Source organism: Musca vetustissima, unplaced genomic scaffold (assembly GCF_032173495.1).
Source record: "Musca vetustissima isolate MV318-11 ecotype Yass unplaced genomic scaffold, APGP_CSIRO_Mvet_v1 utg947598, whole genome shotgun sequence".
Classification (NCBI taxonomy): domain Eukaryota; kingdom Metazoa; phylum Arthropoda; class Insecta; order Diptera; family Muscidae; genus Musca; species Musca vetustissima.
In genome coordinates this window covers 16935-41203 of record NW_026882534.1, presented here as the reverse complement: position 1 = coordinate 41203, position 24269 = coordinate 16935, and the positions used below count along the sequence as shown (strand labels likewise).

The following is a 24269-nucleotide window of genomic DNA, read 5'->3' as shown; positions in this document are numbered from 1 at the left end:
TGGTTCATTTGACGCTGATATTCACCGTCGACGCAGATCGGCCCGTAGATATTTTGGGGAAATTTTCTTTCAAACACCCCAAGAGCTGCCTCATCTGATTGCGCAAGTACCCATGTTTCAGATCCATATAACAGCACGTGTAGTACTAGGGTCTTGTAAAGTGTGAGTTTGGTCTGGCGTGAGGTGGCCTTGTTTCTAAACTGCATAATCAGACCATAGTAGCATCTGTTGGCCAACACTATCCATCTCCGAATTTCAAAACTGATGTCATTAGTTTTATTTATGGCGGTACCAAGGTCTATAAAATCTTTGACTACCTCGAAGCTGTAGTTCTCAAGTTCCACAATTGGTCCGTCTTGCGCATTGATACCATAACCTTGGTCTTCTCGCCGTTTACTGCCAGGCCCACTTTGGCAGACTCCTTCTCAATTTGTTCAACCGCTCGCAATGTTCGACCCATTATATCGATGTCATCGGCGTAGGCGAGTAACAGTGTTGTTTGGTGTACAGAGTGTCATTTCTGTTCACCTTTGTGTCTCGTATGACCTTTTCCAGCAGGATGTTAAAAAGATCACATGACAAACTGTCACCTTGTCGTTTGGTATTGAAGGGCTCCGATAGGTCCTTTCCGACTTTTACTGCAGCCGACATGGCTTTAAAGACCTCTGAACGGATAGGACTGTCGAATGCGGCTTTATAGACGACGAATAGTTGGTATGTGTGGATGTGTTTTTCGTGTGTCTTTTCCAGGATTTGACGCACAGTGGAAATCTGGTCAATGGTGGATTTGCCAGGTGTGAAGCAGCATTGGTAGGGTTCAATAATGCCACTGACCATTGACTTCAGTCGTTCACACAGCACATATAAAGTGATATATGCGATGGGAAGAAGACTAATTCCTCTAAAGTTGGCACATATTATCTTGTCTCCTTTTTTGTGCATGGGACACAGGATACTGAAGTTCTAATCGTTGGGCATACATTCTTCTAGCCAAATTGTACTAATTAGCTGGTACATGCTCCTGACCAGCATCTGACCACCGGTCTTGAACAGTTCGGCTGCTAATCCATCGGCACCTGCTGCTTTATGGTTCTTCAGCCGATTAATTGATATTCTGAACTCATCTTGGCTAGGTGGTATACACTCTATACCGTCATCTCTTATTGGTTCTGGGGTGTCTTCTTCACCGCCACTATTTGATACCAGAAGCTTTTCAAAATGCTTATTCCATATCCTCAACACGTTGTATGTCACCAGTTTTCCTTCTTCATCTCTACAGGAGGATGTGCCTGCACCAAAACCTTCGATTTCGTGTTTTACTCATTGGTAAAATTTCCGGACTTCATTCTGACTCCTGTACATCTCTATTTGCTCACGCTCACGTTTTTCTTGTTCTTTCTTCTTTTTTTCTGAAAATACGTTTCTTCTAGCTCCTTTCTCTCGATAATTCTCCGTAATTCGCATTACGTGTTGCTACTGCCTGTAGGGTTGCTCTAACGCTGCGTTTTTCAGATCAGTAGCATTACGACACTCCTGATCGTATCATGGGTTTCCTGATGGAGGTTTTTGATACCCAAGTGTTGCCTTTGCTGCAGTTTGTACGGAGTGGGCAATTCTTTGCCATTGTGTTTCTATACTATTATCGGGACAAGAAGTGCTTTCGTCAAGCAGGTGGGTAAGTTGAGCGGTTGTGTTAGATCACACCTTTGCTGCTACATTAAGACGGGTGCAAACCTTCCAAATCGATATTCGCTCCTCGGATCGATCGAACGTCTAATACACTGTATGAATACCTTCCGTCTATCACAACATGATCAGAAGAAATCCAGGTGGCCATGTGTATATCGAGATTCTTGAATCTGATGCTGCTAACAACCATGTTTATTGCTGCCGCGAAGTCAATCAACCTAATGTCGTTGTCGAATGTTTCTTCATGGAGGCTGAATTTTCCGACAATGGGACCAAAATATGTTCCCTTTCCGATTTTTCATGCTGTTTCTAGGCGTTCGTAAAATATGTCTTTGGCCTGCTCATCTTTGTCTTCGGTCGGAGCTGTCGGATGTTTCTTCATGGAGGCTGAATTTTCCGACAATGGGACCAAAATATGTTCCCTTTCCGATTTTTCATGCTGTTTCTAGGCGCTCGTAAAATATGTCTTTGGCCTGCTCATCTTTGTCTTCGGTCGGAGTATGGGCGCGAATAAGACTGATGTAGCGGATTATAGCAATTCGCTCATCTACTGGAGTGAATCTGGAGACGAGGTCTTTTATTCTCCTGTTGGCCATAAATGCGCAGCCAAATTCATATCTCGTTTCATGGCAGCTGTAATACAGTCAGTGTCCACAACTGAGATGAAAGAGGGACCATGATAAGCCTGAAAATCGCCATGTTAAAGCCAATCAGAGCCGTTGCTTGGTATCTATCATCACCTACGCCACGCTTGGGGGTCAAATCTCCCTACTAAAAAAATTACCATGCCACAGACCACGATATTCATATAATGATACCAAATCTGTAATCATTAGGTATCTTTATATGAATTTTACAGTGACGACAAAATTTTCAACATCTTTATAGTAAATTTTAATAATTTCAATGAGCATCAGTGATTAATAATTGTACTGTTTCTAATTTAAAATTTTGAAAGTCATAGTAATCAATTTACAATTGAATAATTTAATTCTATCGCAGATTTATATGCGGCATTCCCTTTGTAGTTGATACCGCTATAATGAAAAGCTTCAATCTTGTTATACCCTTCACCACACTGTGGTATAGGGTATTATGTCTTTGTGCATATGTTTGTAACAGGCAAAAGGACCCATAGACCCATGGTTCCTTTTTAGAATATGCATAGAATCACTTTCTGAGTCGATTTATGCATGTTCGTCTGTCCGTCCATCTGTCCGTCCGTCCATGTATTTTTGTGATGTATGATCCGATTTGGATGAAATTTGGCACAAGTCACTTATTTGGTCCAAGGACGATCCCTATTGAAATTGGAAAAAATCGGTTCAGATTTAGATATAGCTCCCATATATAGTTTCGACCGATTTTATGTAAATGGTGCACCAAACTCCCAAAATTGGTCCGATTGAGACAAAATTTTGGACAGTGTACTGAATTGAGTCTAGATTGATATATGCCAAGTTTTGTTGATATCGGTTCAGATTTCGATATAGCTTCCATATATAGTTTCGTCCGATTTTATGTAAATGGTGTACCATACTGCCAATATTGGCCCGATTGAGACAAAATTTTACACAGAGTACTGATTTAGGTCTAGATTGATATATGCGAAGGTTTGTTGAAATCGGTTCATATTTAGATATAGCTCCCATATATTTTCGACCGATTTTGTGTAAATGGTGCACCAAACTCCCAAAATTGTTCCGATTGAGACAAAATTTTGCACAGAGTACTGAATTAGGTCTAGATTGATATATGCCAAGTTTTGTTGAATTCGGTTCAGATTTCGATATAGCTCCCATATAAAGTTTCGTCCGATTTTATGCAAATGGAGTACCATACTGCCAATATTGGTCCGTTTGGACAAAGTTTTGCACAGAGTACTGAATTAGGTCTAGATTTATATAGGCCAAGTTTTGTTGGAATCGTTTCAGATTTAGATATAGTTTCGTCCAATTTTATGTAAATGGAGCCAATATGGTGCGCTTGAAACAATAATTTGCACAGAGTATTGAATTAGGTCCAGATTGACATATGCCAAGTTTTGTTGGAATCGATTCAGATTTAGATATAGTTTCGTCCGATTTTATTTAAATTGAGCACCAATGAGTCGAATTTAGCCCGATCGGCACAAACATTTCACACAAATTGCCTAATTAGGTCCAAATTTAGCATCTCTTGTATGTACCCAAAGTGGTGAAGGGTATCATATAGTCTGCCCAGTCTGACTTTTGAGCTTTCCTTACTGTTTTTTTTAATGGGGTCCACTGTTCTACGCCCAAAATCGATTAAATCATTATTTCCTCGCTGACGTCTAACGTTCTTCAATTGTCTTGTGTGATACTAAATAAAAAAATAATGAAAAACTAAAAATCGGAAATATCGCGTGCATCTGCTTTTTTAGATTTTTTTTATCAATACTCATATAGAATAACAACAAATCATTCATTAAAAATTTCACCTGTGTATTCTAATACAGTAAAAAAAAACAAAAATAACAAATTATAAAAAATACTAAGACCTCTCACAGACTAGAATAAAACTATATTTTTTTTAAGTAAAACCGTACTGTGACAAATGTTTGAAAAAAAAAATAAAATAAAAACAGATTTTTGTTCGAAGCAAAAGCAAAACTGGCAATAAACTCAATTCAGTATCGCAACAACTTTGTCAAGGAACAAATCAGATAAATTTAACAAAATTGCTTTAAATCTCAGTTACAAAAAAAAAAATAATAATAATAAATATATCAATTAAAAAATTGCGATAACGGTGAAAAACACAACAAACATAAAATATTTCCTTTTTTGCGGTTCATTTTACACTTTCATTCAGTGGCTATTTTGTTTTTATTGAATTTCCTTTTTGTAATTGCTCAAATGAAATTAATTAATGTGTTCGCTCTGCAAATTGAGCGAAATTAAGTAATTTGTATATATTACATACATACATACAAGTATGTACATATATATATATATTTTTTTTTTTTGTGAAAAACCGAGAAGGCGACAATAATTCAGCATCCATCATTGCTGTGCTCTATCTCAAAATCATCAGTATTCACAGTAATATTTGATTATCGTTCGGTTGTTCAACTATATTCGAAAATCGCGAAAATTATTGTCGGAATATAATAAACGGGATTATTTAAAAAGAAAACCAGTAAGGAAAGTAGTAAAGTCGGACGGGGCCGACTATAATATACCCTTCACCACTATGGGTATATTACACAGGACTATTAGCATGAAATTGGATGAAATAAAATATGTGATATTTATCTAAATGTGAAACGACCTACATCTATCCATAAAGTATGTAAATCGACTTCAAACAAATATAAATAGGTCATCCGTAGGGCTATGTCTGTACTTCTAGAAAACGCAACTATATAATTTTATGCCCAATTTTGTACGATGTGCAAACTTTGATGTCAATCTGTCTAACATGAGGAGTTTGATGCCAAATTACACTTGAAATCGGGCGAAAATATATATGGTGCGTCAATTACTTAAAATCAATCTATAATAAAAGGGTCTATATCTATCTAAATCTGGACCGATTTTCACGAAACTTGGCAGACATCATTCTAGACCTAAATGATCAGGCTGTACCAAATTTCGTGCAAATCGAAAGATATATAGGGACTTTGGTGCACCATTTACATGAAATCGGACGAAACTATATATGGGAGCCATATCTAAATCTGGACCGATTTTCTCGAAAGTTGGCAGACATCATTCTAGGCTCAATTCAGTACGTTATGCCATATTCCGTGCAAATCGAAAGATATATATGGAATTTCGTGCAAATCGAAAGATATATAGGGACGTTGGGGCACCATTTACATGAAATCGGACGAAACTATATATGGGAGCTATATCTAAATCGGGACCGATTTTCACGAAACTTGGCAGACATCACTCTAGGCTTAATTCAGTACGCTATGCCAAATTTCGTGCAAATCAAAATATATATAGGGACTTTGGGGCACCATTTACATGAAATCGGACGAAACTATATATGGGAGCTATATCTAAATCTGGACCGATTTTTACGAAACTTAGCAGACATCATTCTAGACTTAAATGATTAGGCTGCACCAAATTTCGTGCAAATCAAAAGATATATAGGGACCGTTTACATTAAATCGGTTAAATATATATATGGGAGCTATATCTAAATCTGAACCGATTTTTCCCAATTTCAATAGGGTTCGTCCTTGGGCCGAATAAGTGACCTATGCCAAATTTCATCCAATTCGGATTATAAATGCGACCTGTACTTTGTTTACAATTTAACATGGACAGACAGACGGACAGACGGACAGACGGACGGACGGACGGACGGACATGCATAAATCGACTTAGAAAGTGATTCTATGTATATTCTCAAAAGGAACCATGGGTCTATCTCGATTATTTTTGCCTGTTACAAACATATGCACAAAGACATAATACCCTGTACCACAGTGTGGTGAAGGGTATAAACAGCAGCAAAAGTGATTAAAAAATAAAACACAAAATATTTTTAATTTTACTATAATGAAAAGAAACGAATTTCACTTGATAATTGAAATAATATATAAATATTCGGAATCCTCTAGTTATTTTTATGCATTAGCAGACTTGAGAGAGTCTTTATACTGATGAGAGACTTTCATAAACGAGATGAAAAGCTGCAGGGATTCTTTATAGACGAGCTGAAGCAGGGATTCTTTATAGACGAGCTGAAGCAAGGAGTCTTTATAGACGAGCTGAAGCAGGGAGTCTTTATAGACGAGCTGAAGCAGGGAGTCTTTATAGACGAGCTGAAGCAGGGAGTCTTTATAGACGAGCTGAAGCAGGGAGTCTTTATAGACGAGCTGAAGCAGGGAGTCTTTATAGACGAGCTGAAGCAGGGAGTCTTTATAGACGAGCTGAAGCAGGGAGTCTTTATAGACGAGCTGAAGCAGGGAGTCTTTATAGACGAGCTGAAGCAGGGAGTCTTTATAGACGAGCTGAAGCAGGGAGTCTTTATAGACGAGCTGAAGCAGGGAGTCTTTATAGACGAGCTGAAGCAGGGAGTCTTTATAGACGAGCTGAAGCAGGGAGTCTTTATAGACGAGCTGAAGCAGGGAGTCTTTATAGACGAGCTGAAGCAGGGAGTCTTTATAGACGAGCTGAAGCAGGGAGTCTTTATAGACGAGCTGAAGCAGGGAGTCTTTATAGACGAGCTGAAGCAGGGAGTCTTTATAGACGAGCTGAAGCAGGGAGTCTTTATAGACGAGCTGAAGCAGGGAGTCTTTATAGACGAGCTGAAGCAGGGAGTCTTTATAGACGAGCTGAAGCAGGGAGTCTTTATAGACGAGCTAAAGGGAGTCTTCATAGACGAGTTGAAGGGAGTCTTCATAGACGAGTTGAAGGGAGTCTTCATAGACGAGTTGAAGGGAGTCTTTATGGACGAGCTGAAGGGTGTATTTCTAGACGAGTTGTTTTAGCAACTGTCTATATATTCGTTGTATTTTCTATTATTCTGGTTCTCCTCTGTTTCCTGGTTCTGGAAGGTTGCAATCTTCATCGCATGCGTCCAAAGAGATTCCAGAGACAGATGAGTGCGTTTAGTATGATAGTTAAATAGGTGAAGCGTATCGTGTGGTCGAAGTCCATACGCCGGGAATGTGTTTGGAACCGTGCTGTCAATTCGGGTCCAATACGAATTGCGTTGGCTGAACCATCCTGATGTTAATTGGGCTAAAACCACTCTCGTTTGTCTAGGCAGCTGTCGTTCTTCTGCTGCTGTAGGTGCTGGGTGGACTTTGAGTACTGCATTCACATGATATTAGTCCATAAGCTGGGTCACAGCTTCCGTGTGAATGCCGGCAATTCCAGCTCGATAAGCCTGTTGATCTAGGGGTTCTATTTTATACCGTTTGACCTTCCTCTCTAGATCATGTAGGTCTCTCCTTACATGCCTGGGTGGGGGAATCTTATCCATAAGATGATGGCATGGATGATGCCTGCGATAACACCCAAGCAGGTACTGCATCGACAACATTCTGTTGTGACGATATACGGGTACAACCATTGCCTCCTCACTGGCGTCATAAGGAGGCACCCTGTCGCAGTTCTCAAGGCGGCATTCTGACAGGTTTGAATGTTTTTCCACTGAGTATCGCTTACATTCGCGAACCACACTGGGGTCGCATAGCTTGTCTCCGACCTATTGCTTCGTAGGACGTCAACAAGGTATCTTTATCAGCGTCCCAAGAGCTGCCGGCAAGCGATTTGAGGACCTTTTTTCTGCTTTCATCTTATATCAAACAGCGAATGCTTGTGTGGACGACTTAAATAAGATATTGAATGTTACACCCAAAATTTTGAGATAGTTTGTGGTCGGAATTAATGCACCATCGACCATGATGTTCAGTGGGAGCTTCATTTCATGGTGAACAGAGTGGCTGTGGATTTGGCATGAAAGAACTGTACTAAATCAGCTATGTAGACATTTAACCTTTCTCAGAGGTCATCGACAATTGCCAACCATGATCGTACCGGTGGTTGTGGAATTTCAGAAAGGTAGATGTTAAACAGTTTCGGAGATATGACCCCACCTAAGATAACTCTCTGTTTCACTCCACGGGTTTTAGACTTGTTTCTCAATTCCATATATGACTGGCGACCACATATGAAATTTATTATCCAACGTTTCACTAGGCCGGAGGTTGGTCTTCTATATGTCCTCGAACAGCTTGGCGTGATTGAAAGCATCGAAGGCTTTCGATAAGTCAAGAGCCACTAAGTCTATTCTGTCGCAAGGCCTGTTCTGGTTAAGTCTTCTGCTTACATGTGTGGTTATGGCGAGTAATGCTGTAGTTGTACGGTGCATCCTCCGGAATCCATGTTGATGTTGAGGGACTGGAAACCTACTTTTCATCAGAGGGAGGAATAGTGACTCACGCGTCTTTGCTACTGGAGACAGAAGGCATCCTTGCCTGGCTTGAGTAGCGGGACACCCTGTCTATTTTCCAGGCTTCAGGAACAATGTGGGTGGCTAACGACACGTTGAGAACAGCAGTTAAGTACTCTACTCCAGATTCATCCATTAGTTTCAGCATAACCATTGAGATTTCTTCCGGGCCCAACGCATTGGATGATTTAGCGTTTCGAATAGCATCAGCAACATCATCCTTGGTAAATTGTAGTGGTACCTTCTCGGCTCGGAGGGCTCTAATACGACGTAACACACTTCTTTTCGCCTTGTCACTCTCGGGGTGCTCTATAAACTGTCGGTTAAAAAACTCGCGTACCTCTTCGGATCAGATCAGAACCGTTAGGTCGTTAAACGTGACCGCCGTTCTATCATGCTTCCTTCCGGGATTCGAGAGTGACTTAACCGTTTCCCACAATTTACTTGTTGCAAAGCTTCAGGTTGTCTAGCCACTTTTTCCGCTTGTGCTCGCATACTAATCTGTTGACTTCAAGGGTGAGTTCTTTCACTGTTGGGTCTTCAGGTGTTGTACGACGAAGTTCATCACGCTCATTCGCAAGGACCGTCGCCTCTGCTGGAAAGTTTGGTCTCACTTCGGGTATACGACCAGCAGGTATATGGCGGGCGGCTGCAGCAGTGGTGATGTCTCGGAAATTCCTCTTAGCTACGGCGATTTGTTAAATCTATGAAACCTTGCCAATCAGCTTTACCATGGTTTAGTTGGAGGTAGTATTTATTGTCGTGGCTGAACCATTGGTCGCTTATAGCAACCAATTTCGCCTGTCCCTTGACCGTCGTTATACGCCATTTTGATTCACCGGTAATGAATTATTCAGGTCATGCATTAGCCTTAAAATTTATTCTTTAAAATTCTACGCCTAAACAAAACTATTCATTTGAAAATCCGCACCTGAAGAGGTACAGATGCCTTAAAATATTCGTTAAAAAAATCCTGAACGGGTATGAAGAGGTATAGATGCCTCAAAAAGTATTCTTTAAAAATCCACGTCCGAAGAGGTACAGATGCCCTAGAAAAATAGTCTTTAAAAATCCACGCCCGAAGAGGTACAGATGCTCTAGAAAAATATTCTTCTAAGAATATACGCCTGAAGAGGTACAGATGGCCTAGAAAAATGTTCGTTAAAAAAATCCTGAAGGGGTCTGAAGAGGTACAGTTTCTCTACAAAAATATTATTTTAAAAATCCACACCTGAAATAAAATAATCAGAGGTACAGATGCCTTAAAAATATTCGTTAAAAAATCCTGAAGGGGTCTGAAGAGGTACAGATTCCCTGCAAAAATATTATTTTAAAAATCCGCGCCTGAACTGAAATATTCATTTACAAATCCGCACCTGAAGAGGTACAGATGCCCTAGAAAAATATTCTTTAAAAATCTACGCCTGAAGAGGTACAGAAGGCCTAGAAGAATATTATTTTAAAAATCCACGACTGAAGAGGTACAGATGCCCTAGAAAAATATTCTTTAAAAATCCACACCCGAAGAGGTACAGATGAAAAGGTTTTGATGCCCTAGAAAAATATTCTGAAGAGGTCTAAAGAGGTAGAGGTGCCTCTTATCCACGTCTTGAGGTTGGGGTTCCTCAAAAAATGTTTTTAAAAAACCACGCTTGGAGAGGAACACATTGCTTAAAAATATTCTTTAAAAATTCACGCATGCAAGGTAAAACAGATGTCTCAAAAATTCATTTTTTAAAAATCCACGCCTGAAAAGGTACAGATGTCCAAAAATATTCTTTAAAGTATACTCTTCTTTATTTAAAAATCTAGACATGAAGAGGTACCGATGCCTCAAAAATATTCGTTTATAAATTTAAGTCTGAAGAGATACATATGCCTTATAGTCCCTCAAAACTAGACTATAAAAAATCTTTCAAGAATCCTTTTATTCCTTATTAACTGCGATACGCAAATTTTCAAGACGCATTTGTTCTGCAACAACGCCGTAACAAGCGTAACGCCAACAATAATTATCTGCTCTGACTTGCTTGCATTTCAGCGATTATAATAATTAAGTAAATTATTTTAATACACATGTGAGCTCACATAAAAAAATCAACAACAACAACAAAAATATTAATACAGCGTGATGGTGAATAAATAAATTGACGAAAAACTTTTACACGCTTCCTCACAAAAAGAAAACAAAAAGCTCAAACAAAAACAAACTGAAAATAAAAACAATTCTCGTGTTTACAAACAAAGCACAGTGACATTTAATTTGACAAGTTTACTGAGCACATTGACCGGTAACGAAACCAATAACAAACCATCAAGACGTAGATACGGTGAGGCGAGGTAGAGAGATACGATAATAGAAAACAGCTGCTTGCCACCGACACGACCACCGACAATATGATAGAGCTCGACAAGTTTCTTGAGAAGTGTGGCGATCGTCATCGTTTACAGGCGATCATGTTGTTGCTCTTTTGCGTCATCAATCTGCTCTCGGCCATGCATTATTACTCGCAAACGATTATCAGTTTTGTGCCCAAGTATTGGTGAGTAAGAAATGTATGGGAGGTGGGTATTCGATTTTTTTTTACCGAACACTGTTAGGCCGGTAAAGTGGTTATTAGTTTCAAAAAAATCAAATCATTGTTCATTATATTACTTTTTTTAGGTGTGCTGAAGATTTGCTACCATCTGAAGGTTATAAACCTTCCGCTCCCACCCAATCTTCTTGTGTTCCACTGCACAATAATTCATCACAAAGTTGTTCACAATTCCACTATGATTACTATATGGGCTATGAAAGTCTGACCAGTGAATTAAATTGGATTTGTGATAATGCCTGGAAATCCACCTTGGGTCAAAGTATGTTCTTTGTTGGCTCCGTTGTGGGTAGCTTGGTATTTGGTATTCTGGCGGATATTGTGGGTAAGTGTGAGACCTTGAGGATTTGGATATTTATTATTATTTTGAAAAATAATTTATAAAAATTTCTTTTTAGGTCGCTTACCAATTTTAATAATTGCCAATGCGGTGGCAATGCTTGGAAATGTCCTGACCATATTTGGAACTGATTTGGTTACATTTTCATTCTTTAGATTTATATCGGGACTGGCCACCGATAGCAATTTTGTTATGATGTATATTTTGGGTGAGTAATAAAAAGTATTCCGAAGGGTAGACGTTTTAAAGGGAGCCTTTATAGAAGGTCTTGTAGACGATTATAATTATATCAGAGAGACCGTATAGATCAGATGAGCTTTGTAGAGAACATAAAGGGCATGAAGGCTGTAGATGAACTGAAGCTCAGGGAGTCATTTCAGGCGGGTTAAAGCTCATGAAGCTGATCGGAATGTTTATAGACTAGCTGAAGGTTATAGGAGACCTTAGAAACGAGCAGGAATTCAGGGATTTTTTTGTAAACGTAGACAGTCTTTATAGATGAACGGAAGGAAGGATTGGAATTTCAGGTATTTTTCATAGTTGAGGTAATGGTCACGGTCCATAGATGAAGGTCAAAGAGCCTAATAAAAGAGCTGAAGCTCAGGGTGTCTTTATATACAGGCTGTAGCGCTGTAGTTCAGAACGTCAATATATGGGTGTGTTAGTAGAACAGGTGAAGGGTAAAGGAGACCTCATGTTCGAGATTTTTATAGATTATGCTCAGGAAGTGTCTATTAAAAAAATGAGGATCATGGGTTCTTTAAAGACGAGCTGAAGCTAAGGGACCCCATTATAGATTAGCTGAAGTTCTCCAAGTTTTTTATGATGAACGGAAGAGCAGGGAGTCTTTATAGACGAACTGAAGTTGTGGAAGACTTTTAAGATGGTCTGAAAGTAATGCGTCTTTGTAGCTGAATCGTGAGGGAATATTTATAGACAATTTGAAAGAATCTTTATTACAGAGCTGAGGCTCAGGGAGTCCTTATAGATGATCTGAAGCTCAGGGGGCGAGCTGAAGCTAAGGAAGTCCTCATAGACCAGCTGAAACCAGGAAGTTTTTATAGACGAGCTGAAGCTCAGGTACTTCTTATATACAAGGTGGAGCTCAGGGAGTCTGTAGACGGATTTTATATGTAGACGAGGTAAAGTTCAGGGAGCTTGTAGACGGACTGAAGGGAGTCTATATAGATGAGCTGAAGAGAGTCTCTAAAGACGAACTGAAGGTAATCGCTATAGTCGAGCTGAAGGGAGTTTCTATAGACGAGCTGAAGGGAGTCTCTATAGACGATCTAAAGGGAGTCTCTATAGACGATCTGAAGGGAGTCTCTGTAGATGAGCTGAAGGGAGTCTCTATAGATGAGCTGAAGGGAGTCTCTATAGATGAGCTGAAGGGAGTCTCTATAAATGAGCTGAAGGGAGTCTCTAGAGACGAACGGAAGGGAGTCTCTATAGATGAACGGAAGGGAGTCTCTATAGATGAACGGAAGGGAAGGTCTGACAAGACTTTGTAAACGTGGTGGAGAGAAATTTTATAGACGAACTGAAGTTGTGGAAGACTTTTAAGATGGTCTGAAAGTAATGCGTCTTTGTAGCTGAATCGTGAGGGAATATTTATAGACAATTTGAAAGAATCTTTATTACAGAGCTGAGGCTCAGGGAGTCCTTATAGATGATCTGAAGCTCAGGGGGCGAGCTGAAGCTAAGGAAGTCCTCATAGACCAGCTGAAACCAGGAAGTTTTTATAGACGAGCTGAAGCTCAGGTACTTCTTATATACAAGGTGGAGCTCAGGGAGTCTGTAGACGGATTTTATATGTAGACGAGGTAAAGTTCAGGGAGCTTGTAGACGGACTGAAGGGAGTCTATATAGATGAGCTGAAGAGAGTCTCTAAAGACGAACTGAAGGTAATCGCTATAGTCGAGCTGAAGGGAGTTTCTATAGACGAGCTGAAGGGAGTCTCTATAGACGATCTAAAGGGAGTCTCTATAGACGATCTGAAGGGAGTCTCTGTAGATGAGCTGAAGGGAGTCTCTATAGATGAGCTGAAGGGAGTCTCTATAGATGAGCTGAAGGGAGTCTCTATAAATGAGCTGAAGGGAGTCTCTAGAGACGAACGGAAGGGAGTCTCTATAGATGAACGGAAGGGAAGGTCTGACAAGACTTTGTAAACGTGGTGGAGAGAAATTTTATTTGTTTGGGTCATACTTCCTGCCCTCGGAACATGACTGTAAGACAGGGACGTACCAAAATAAATTTTTGTCACAGTAAATTTATGTTTGCAACAGCGAATTTTTTCATTTTCTACTACCGGGTCCTCCCCCCGAAATGAAATCCTGTGTACGTTTCTGCTGTAAGATATAATTATAGAGTGCAAGGCAATTAAGTCGTTATTGACTAGCTGAACCCATTCATTTTTAAATTGTTTTTATAGACTGATTTTATATTGAGGCTCTTATATGGACTTCCGAACCCAACCTCGGATCGTCTACAGAAATGCTTCTACCATCAACTTCATATTTTGAAATGAACTTCCCCTGTACCCTTCATCCGTAAATAGAAAATGATGTTCCAGGACCTTCAGCTCGTCTATGGAAATAGGCCACCTGGACTTGCGATAAATCTGGATTATATAGAGGAAAACTTATCAGATGTCTGTCTATAGAAGTTTAGTCTTTTTCCTATAGTAGATCAACAGTTTTTTAATGGGGGTCCTATGGTCTTTGATTGTGCTCTAATCTTAGTTTTCTTAGCTTTCAGTCAGCCAGTCAAAATTCTATCCATAGAATCTCAGACTTGTATCAATAATGGTCCAGCCTATAGTTCATAGTATTCTAGCCCTCTGTCTATAGGAGGTTCAGCCATCTGTTGATATTATCTCAGCCTTCTGTCTAAAGGAGGTCAATCTTCTGCCTATTGAATGTCATCCTTCTGTCCATAGTAGGCCAGTACAGCCGTCGCTCCTTCTGTCAATAGAAGACCAGCCCATTGTCTATAGTAGGTCTGTCTATTGCCTATTGGACGCCAGACTTCTGTCCATAGTATCCCAGCCTATATGAGGTCAGACTTCTTCCAATTGAAGGCCAGCCTTCTGTCTATAGAAACCCAGCCTTGTGTCTATAATGGTTCAGCCATCAGTATATGGTATCTCTGTCTTCTGTCTAAAGGAGACTAATCTTCTGCCTATTGAATGTCAGCCTTATGTCGATAGTAGGCCTGTTTTGTCCATAGTATCACAGGCTTCTGTCAATAGAAGACCAGCCCACTGTCTAGGGAAGGTGAGTGTACTGCCTATTGAACGCCAGCCTTCTGTCTACAATGAATCAGCATTCTGTAGATAGTATCTTAGTCTTCGGTGTGTTAGTTGTCCATTTAATGCCAACTTTTAGGACCAAGAACACCACCGTCTTACGTCAGCCTATTGTCCAGAGTATCCCAGACTTTTGTCCATAGAATATCTCTCTTCAGCCTTCTGTTAATAGAAGCCATGCCTTCTGTCTGTAAAATCCCTGTCTTCTGTCCTGTACTCCAGCTTCATGTCTATAGGAGCCCACCTAGAAGGACTCCTGTCTGTCTATGGAAGTACCCATGGCTGTCTATGTAAGTTCAGAGTTCTACCTATAGAAAGTCAGCCTTCCTCATAGCATATAGAAAACCAACGTTCTGTCAAGTCAGATCATGTAATCGTAATTGTAAAAGATCATGCTTCATCCGTCTATAGAAGGCAATCCTTCCTATCTGTAGAAACATTGCCTTCTGTACAGAAGGACAACATTATGGCTTTAGTAGGACTAACTTCTGTATATAGTTGGCCATTTCCCAGCCCATCATCTTCTTTATGGACGTTCTGTCATATTTGGCTCTCCTGTAAATCTTTCTTGGACCTTAAGATCATCTATCTAGACCCCTTGGATCTCTGCTCTATTTAATCTTGCTTTATAACCTTTGTTGTTATTCCCTACCATTTGATGACTCACCCTTTTCCTTTTTTCTTCGATTTTGGTTTTCTTTTACAGTTATGGAGTATTTATGCCCTTCACTGCGCACCATCGGCCTCAGCATCTGTATTGGTTTCTTTTATTGCCTAGGATCAATTGCCGCACCTTGGATAGCCGTTCTAATGCAATCGTGGCGTGGATTCCTTTTGGTCACCTCCATACCCTTTCTGTTGGTGCCACTCTTCTATTTCATTGTACCCGAAAGTGTTCAATGGTTGATCTCTAAGCAAAAATACGATCAGGCTGTGGAGTGTTTAAAACGTGTGGCCAAAATAAATGGTAAAGTGGTAGATGAGGCGGCTTTTGTCGACTTCGTCGAAGAGTGCAAACGTAGCCAAATGCAACAGCCCAAAGCCAAAGTGGAACCGAATCTGTTGGGTTTATTTGCCAGCCCACGTCTCAGGCGTAATACTTTGATATTATTTTTCAAATCGTAAGTAAATGGCGCTGCGCTCAGGCGCATGCGCTGCTATTGTAGCATTTAGGCAAAAAGTTCTTATGGCTAATGAGCTGTTATTAATGTTCAATTATGTGTTATGTGGCGGAAACGTGATGTTGTGATCTGCCTCCTCTCCTCCTGCTTCCCCTGGCTGCTTGGGGTTTAGTATGGTGATCACATTGTGCTACGATGCTGTCTCACGTAACGTACAAGGTCTTGGCATTTCACCATTTGTCATGTTTTCATTGAGTGCCACAGCCATTTTGCCAGCCTGTCTACTTCTAATTGCTCTGCAAGATCGTATCGGTCGCAAAGCCATGGCATCAATGTCTTTGCTACTGAGTGGCATATTCATTTCAACAACGGGAGCGCTGCTATTCCAAAGTGCGGAATCGTCTAGTGATCAGAGTAAGTAAATTAGGTGGAGTGTATTTATTAGTATTTAAATGTGATCGCTAAAATAAAAGTAAAGGTGAATTATTCGGGGAAAATTTTTCTAAAAAATACAGTCTTACAGAAGTCAAGATTTCTGTTTATAAAAACCCAGGCTTCTATCTATAAATTCCCAGCTTTCTGACCGCAGAAGGCCGCCTTCTGTCCATGATATCCCAGCGTTTTTCCAAAGAAAGCCAGCCTTCCACCACAATTCAGCCTTCTATTGAGGCCAGTAGGCCAGTCTTTTCCACAATATCTCAGCCTTCTAACGATAGAATGTCAGCTTTCTCAGCATAGAAGGTAAGCTTTCAGACTATAGAAGGGCAACTTTCTGTCCTGTAGTATCGTACCCTTCGTGTCCATAGTATCGTAGCCTTCATTCCATTGAATGTCAGCTTTCAGAGCGTAGAAAACCAGTATTTTCCAGAGGAGATCAGATTTCGACCCATTATATCTCAGCCTTACACCGATAGTGGGACAGTCTTCTGCCTATAGTCAGTCTTCTGTTCATAGTATCCCAGCTTCTTACCGTAGAAGTCCAACCTTTTGTCCATAGAAAGACTGCTTTATTCTAGCTCCATCTTCTGTCAATAGAAGGCTTGCCTTCCAGGCCAGTCTTCTGTCCATAGTATTTCAGTATTCTGCCTATAGAAGTCCAATCAGACTTCTGTTAAAACTAGGTCAGCCTTCTGTCCAGGCCAGCTTTGAAGGTCAGTCTTCAGGCCTTAGAATCGCTGATTTACCAGCATTCTGTCTATAGAAGGCCAGCAGTCTGTCTATAGAATCTCATCCATCAGACCATAGAAAGCCAGCATTGTATCTCTAATGGAACAGCTTTCTGTCTATGGAATCCCAGTATAGGACAGCTTTCTGTCCATAGCAGCTGACCTTCTGTCTATAGGAGCTCAGCCTTCGGTCTATGGAAGGCCAGTATTCTATCCATAGTATTCCAACCTCCTGTCCATAGAAGTCCAGCCTCCTGTGCAGGCCAGCCTTCAAGGTCAGTCTTTTATCTGTAGAACCACGGGATCATATCCATAATGGGACAGCATTCTCTCTATAGGAGGTCAGACCTTTGTCTATAGAAAGTCAGCATTCTGTCTATATAATTCCAGACTTCAGACCATAGGAGTCCAGCCTTTTGCATTAAGGACACAATCTTTTGTCTACAGGATGCCAGCTGTCTCTTCCTAGTAGATCAACATTCTCTCCACAGTAGTTTAGCGTTCTGTCCACAAAACGACCAGCCTTCAAGGTCACTCTTCTGTCCGTGGTTTCCGAACCTTCTGTTCTTCATTGATGTCCAGTCTCCTGTATATAGAAGCCCAGCCTCCTGTCTATAGGTGCCCAATCTCTTGTCGATAGAAAGACTCGTGTCTGTATATAGAGGGTAGCCTTCTGTCTATAGAATATAAACCATCAGCGTGTAGAAAACCAATATTCCGTCAAACGAGACCAGCCTTTTGTCTCTATGTGATAGTTCATAATTTTTTCCGTAGTAGTATTGCTGTCGGTATATAGAAGATCAGTCTTCGATTTATAGAAGGTCAGTCTTGAGTCTATAGCTCAGATATATAATAGATATAAAATACAAGTTTTTTGCCTATAAAAGTCCAGCCTTCTGTTTATGGAAGACCTACTTCCAGTTTACTGAGGGGCAACATTTCGTTTATAAAAGTTCAGAATTCTCTTTCTAGAGTCAGCCTTCCAGGTCAGTATTCTATACAACTATTTCTGAAATTACTCTATCTCCTTTTAGATGTTACATTGGTAGTAATCCTCTCGGTTATTGGACGTTTTGGTGTCACGGTGGCCTATAACTCTGGCGCCCAATATGCAACCGAATTAATACCAACATGTGTTCGAGGACAAGGTGTAGCCGCAGTACATGTTATGGGTTATGGTTTTACTTTCTTTAGTTCCTACATTTTGCATACACGGCAATATTTCTCACCATTGCCGGAAATAATTTTGGGTTTCATATCGTTGGTGGGTGCAGGTCTATGTCTACTGTTACCGGAGACATTAAATAGGTGGGTACTATCTGTGTAATGATGTATTATAATTAATTATTTTCTTTTTAGAACCCTTCCGACAACTCTCAAGGATGGTGAAAATTTTGGAAAAAATGATCGCTGGTTTATGTTCAGTTTTATGGAGAAACGTACCCTATCGGTGGATACGTTGACGACTTCAGCCACCCCCAGTACACATCCGGATAGCAGTGCATATTTTTAAGATATTGGTGTGGAAAATATGTTGTTTTTTGTACAATTGAAACAGATTTGCCAAAGAAATAGAAAATTGAAATACAAAGCTATAATACCCTTATAACATAGTTGTGTAACTTATAAATATACCAAAAATTAGCCATATAAAAACAGCATATCCTTCTGCACATCTACAAAAAACTTTCAGACTATCTTTTTATATATAAAGGCTCCCACGCCTCCAGTTTTATATAAAGACTCCCTGGCTCCCTGACTTTCAGGTCCTCTACACAGACACCCTGAACTTCATGTCGTTTAAAAAGACTCACTGCCATCCAGCGCGACCTTATAGACTTAATAGCCCTCAGCTACCTGGTCTTCATCTGGTCTATAAAAAATGTGCCTGGACTACTGTTCGTCCATAAAAATTCTCTAGTCTTCAGTTCAGTCTATAAAAATTCCATATCACTCAGTTTGTCTATAAACACTTTCTGGCCTTCCGTTTGTATATAAATATTTCCAAGTTTCAACTCATCTATAAAGACACGCTGGCCTTCTGCTCGAAAATCTATCCGACTTTTGGATCGCCTATAAAGACTATCTGGCCTTTGAATCATCTATTAAGTCTCCCTAGCCATCATGTAAATAAATTCCCAGGTCTTTAGCTCGTCTATAAAGACAACATGGCCTTCAACTAGTTTATAAATACTCCCTGGACTTCAGCTCATTTTTGTAGACCTCATGGAGACCTCGTCTATAATATCAATTTGTCCTTTCCCTCGTCTATAAAAATTTCTGACCTTCACCTTGTCCCCCTGGACCTTCAACACGTCCATAAAGACACTCTTGCCTTCAGCACCTCTATAAACATTACTTGGCATTCAGCACGATTCCCTGTCCTTCAGTTCACCTATAGACACTACATGGACTGCAACTCTTTTATGAAGACTGCCTATAAAAACTCTCTGGTCTGTCTAAGTAAATGTCCGTCTATAGAAGTCCAGCCATATGTCTATAGATGACCAGGACATTGTCTTCAAAAATTATTTAAAAAATCCACGCTTATTTAAAAATTATTTATCCACGCTTGTAGACCAGGACATGGCCTTCAAAAATTATTTAAAATATCCACGCTTGTAGACCAGGACAATGTCTTCAAAAATTATTTAAAATATCCACGCTTGTAGACCAGTACAATGTCTTCAAAAATTATTTAAAAAATCCACGCTTATTGACCAGGACATGGTCTTCAAAAATTATTTAAAAAAATCCACGCTTATAGACCAGGACATGGTCTTCAAAAATTATTTAAAAAATCCACGCCTATAGACCAGGACATGGTCTGCAAAAATTATTTAAAAAATCCACACTTATAGACCAGGACATGGTCTTCAAAAATTATTTAAAAAATCCACGCTTATAGACCAGAACATGGTATAGACCAGGACATGTTCTTTAAAAATTATTTAAAAAATCCACGCTTATAGACCACGATATGGATTTCAAAAAATATTTAAAAATCCACGCTTATAGACCAGGACATGTTCTTTAAAAATTATTTAAAAAATCCACGCTTATAGACCACGATGTGGATTTCAAAAATTATTTAAAAATCCACGCTTATAGACTAGGACATGATACTCAAAAATTATTTAAAAATCAACGCTTATAGGCCAGAACATGGTCTTCAAAAATTATTTAAAAAATCCACGCTTATAGACCAGGACATGGTCTGCAAAAATTATTTAAAAAGTCCACGCTTTATAGACCAGGACATGGTCTTCAAAAGTTATTTAAAAAATCCACGCTTTATAGACCAGGACATGATCTTGAAAAATTGTTTAAAAATCCACGCTTTATAGACCAGGACATGATATTCAAAAAATTATTTAAAAAATCCACGTTTATAGACCAGAACATGATTTTGAAAAAAATATTAAAAAAATTCACTCCTATAGACCTGGACATGATCTTCAAAACTTATTAAAAAAATTACGCTTATAAACTAGGACGTGGCCTTAAAAAATATTTAAAAAAGTCTACGCTTTTAGTCCAGGACATGGTCCTTAAAAATTCTTTAAAAAATCCGCCCTTCACCTTGCCTATAGAGAATGTCTCTGCTCGTCTATAGAAACTCACTTGAGCTCTTCTATAATGAGACACCCTTCAGCTCATCTATTAAGTCACCTTTGAGGTCATCTATGGCAGGCCTCCAGTCAGCTTGTCTATAGAGACTCCCTCAGGTTTTCTTCAATCAATTTCTTCCATAGACTCCACAACGCGATTCCTTTTACAATTCCGAATTAACAAAATGTACCTTCTAAATGTCATTCATTCGGACATTTGTTTCGAAATTTGTTAAAATTGGACTTCGTATGAAATCAGCAAAGAATTTTGCGTGAAATCATTTCGACATCATGTCAAAGTATTTCCTAATACAAATCTCAACGTTGCAAAACTGAGACAAAAACGAAAACCCCCATGAAAAAAAAGTCACCTGCACTCCACTAAAGATCAGGCAATAAATAACCTAAAATTTGATAGGAAAACAAGATCCGAACAAACATTAAAAAAAAAAAAAAACAATTTACAATCAAAGTGTTGTCGGTTTCTGGTGTTCTTCTTGTTACGTTATTGGATCATAAAATCGTTGTCGAACACCAAACAAAAAATGTTTGAAAAAAAAACGAAATCATGCCGATAGACAATAACGAAAAGGTTAGCCAGCCAGTCAGTCGCTGGTCTTAAGGAAATACAGCTGGCAATTGGCGAATGGTCTCTAGAGTAACACGGACCTAAATACAATTCCGCCATTCAATTCAAGTGAAACGTAAACGCATATCGATGGCGATGATCATGGCGAAAAAGTCAACCAAAAAATAAAAATATATGCCAAACGCTTAATGTGATCATTTTGTTTGTTGTTGTTGCTGTTGTGACAAAACGAACGAATGCATGCCACATATTCCATACGTAAGTGTTTCAGTTATTGTTGTTGCTGATGTTGATGCCTATTGCTAGAAGTCCGGATTGAAGTACTTGTTCCAAGACACTCAACTATTGTGTCAACCAGGCTGTCTACCAGCCATATATTCTCGACCATCCGCCTGACTCGTGAGACTTCTCAGTGAGTATCGGCGAATTGTAGTTGTTCTTTTTTCGTTGACATGAAGGAAAAGGTCACGAAACATAATGACATGATTTTTTCCATGCGCCACAAACGGCAACGACAACTCCGACAACAAACTAATAAAATATGTTTGTAAAAAAAGGGGAATTGTGTGTGAATATGGTCTTGTCCAAATGGACAGATGGGATGTGTGGACTGTTCCAGGTAAAAATTTTGTTCAATAACGAAGATTCAGTTAAGTTTTAGCAGACATTTGTTATTAAGAAGCACGTGCTTACAGATCAGGGATGGCCTAGATTTATATACAGATCCTGGTTTTACAAAATTCGTTATGAAATCAGTGATTATAAAAAAATCATGACCTTTAAAATTTCTCTAAAAATCCACGCTAATGGGCCAGGATATGGTGCCTACAAGTTGTTGAAGAAATCCAAAATCTTTAAAAAATCCAGGCATATATGCAAGTGTCCACGTCTTGAAAAATTATTTAAAAAATCCAAGTTTATGGACAAGGATCAAAACTTATTAAAAAAATCCACGCTTTTATACCAGGACATAACCTTCAAAAATTATTAAAAAAATCCACGCTTATAGACCAGGACATGATCTTCAAAAATTATTTAAAAATCCACGCTTATAGATCAGGGCATGATCTTCAAAAATCATTTAGAAATCCACGCTTATTGACCAGAACATGATCTTCAAAAATTATTTTAAAACTCCACGCTTATAGACCTGGACATTATGTTCAAAAATGATTTAAAAAATCCACGTTTAAAAATCACAAGATGGTGTTCAAAAATTATTTAACAAATCTAGAAGAAATTCTTTAAAAATTATGTTAACATCCACGCTTATAGACCAGGACACGGTCTTCAAAAATTATGTTAACATCCACGCTTATAGACCAGGACACGTCTATAGACCAGAACATGGTCTTCAAAAATGATTATAAAAAATCCATGATTATACCCCGGATCGGGTCATTCAACATTTTTAAAAACTCCCCTCTTATAGACCAGGACACGGTCTTCAAACATTATTAAAAAAATCCATGCTTATAGACCAGGGCATGGTCTACAAAAGTGATTTAAAAAATCCACTCTTATAGACCAGGACATGGTCTACAAAAAATATTTCAAAAATCCACGCCAATAGACCCGGACATGATCTTCAAAAATTATTAAAAAATGCACGCTAATAGACCAGGACATGGTCTACAAAAAATTATTTAAAATTCACGCTTATAGACCAGGACATGGTCTACAAAAATTATTTAAGAAATCCAAGCTTATAGACCAGGACATGGCCTTCAAAATTATTATTAAAAAATCCACGCTTATAGACTAGAACATGGTCATCAAAAATGATTCAAAAAATCTACCCTTATAGACCGGAAACTAGTCTTCAAAAATTATTTAAAAAATCTACGCTTATTGACCAGGACATGGTCTACAAAAAATATTTGATAAATCCACGCTTATACCCCAGGACATGGCATATAAAAATTATTTAAAAAATCTACGCTTATAGACCAGGGCATGATTTTGAAAAATTATTTAAAAAATCCACGCTTTATAAACCATGATCGGATTATTCAAAATTCTTAAAAAATCCGCTCTTATAGACCAGGACATGTTCTACAAAAATTATTTTAAAAACATCCACGATTATACCCCGGATCGGATTATTCAAAAATTCTTAAAAAAATCCACGCTTATAGACCGGGGCATGGTCTACAAAAATGATTTAAAAATACACGCTAATAGACCAGAACATGGTGTTCAAAAATTATTTAAGAAATCCACGATTATACCCCGGATCGGATCATTCAAAATTCTTTAAATGCCTTTAGATAAGGATTTTCCTAACTTTAGCTCATCTATAAAAACTCTCTGACTTTCAAATTGCTAATAAATAACCTCTATCCCTCAGTTCGCCTAAAAAGATGCCCCGATCTTCAGTTTGTCTATAAAGACGCACTTAGCTTTATATCATCTATAACGACTCCCTGGCCTTCAGTTCGTGTATAAAGACTATCTAAACTTCAACTTGTCGACAAATGCTCTCTAAGCTTCTGTTCGTCAATAAAGACTTCCGGGCCACCAATTCGTCCATAATGACTTCCGGACCTTCTGTTTACCTTCGCCTATATTGTCTATCCAGACGCCTTGTGTTTTAAGTCATCTATAACAAGTGAAAAAGCGTTAAGTTCGGCCGGGCCGAACTTTGGATACCCTCCACCATAGATATACTGACATGTATTAGAAATGAAAATATAGGGAACTTACCAAAAGGTGGACCTATACCGACATTTCTAAAAAGGGATTATGTAAACCATAATACAAATTTCAGAAATTTTTAATGGATAATTATACCCTCTGCCTTATGGCTAATAAGGGTGTATACAATTTAACACTGTGAAAATGTGCCTCATCGAAATATTGGTTCTAGACCCAAAGTTTCTTTGGACTAAATCCATTTCAGAA

The 24269-nt window shown here is 39.0% G+C and overlaps 1 protein-coding gene across 1 annotated transcript; it reads left to right on the top strand.

Annotated features, from left to right (window-relative positions):
• The first annotated feature begins 10995 nt into the window (after positions 1-10995).
• Positions 10996-18678, top strand: LOC133329005 (organic cation transporter-like protein). The gene is made up of 7 exons (XM_061537505.1): positions 10996-11177; positions 11300-11556; positions 11630-11779; positions 15585-15999; positions 16172-16413; positions 18200-18473; positions 18525-18678. Exons 1-7 carry the CDS (start codon positions 11032-11034, stop codon positions 18676-18678), a joined length of 1638 nt encoding a protein of 545 aa, XP_061393489.1. The 5' UTR covers positions 10996-11031.
• The last annotated feature ends 5591 nt before the right edge of the window (positions 18679-24269 follow it).

What these genes read in the sequence shown, in the direction of transcription:
- LOC133329005 (XM_061537505.1), top strand. Translation starts at nt 11,032, where the DNA reads ATGATAGAGCTCGACAAGTTTCTTGAGAAGTGTGGCGATCGTCATCGT. An exon ending in TTGATATTATTTTTCAAATC is followed by an intron (nt 16,000 to 16,171) that starts GTAAGTAAATGG and finishes CTTGGGGTTTAG; the next exon opens with TATGGTGATCACATTGTGCT. An exon ending in GGAATCGTCTAGTGATCAGA is followed by an intron (nt 16,414 to 18,199) that starts GTAAGTAAATTA and finishes ATCTCCTTTTAG; the next exon opens with ATGTTACATTGGTAGTAATC.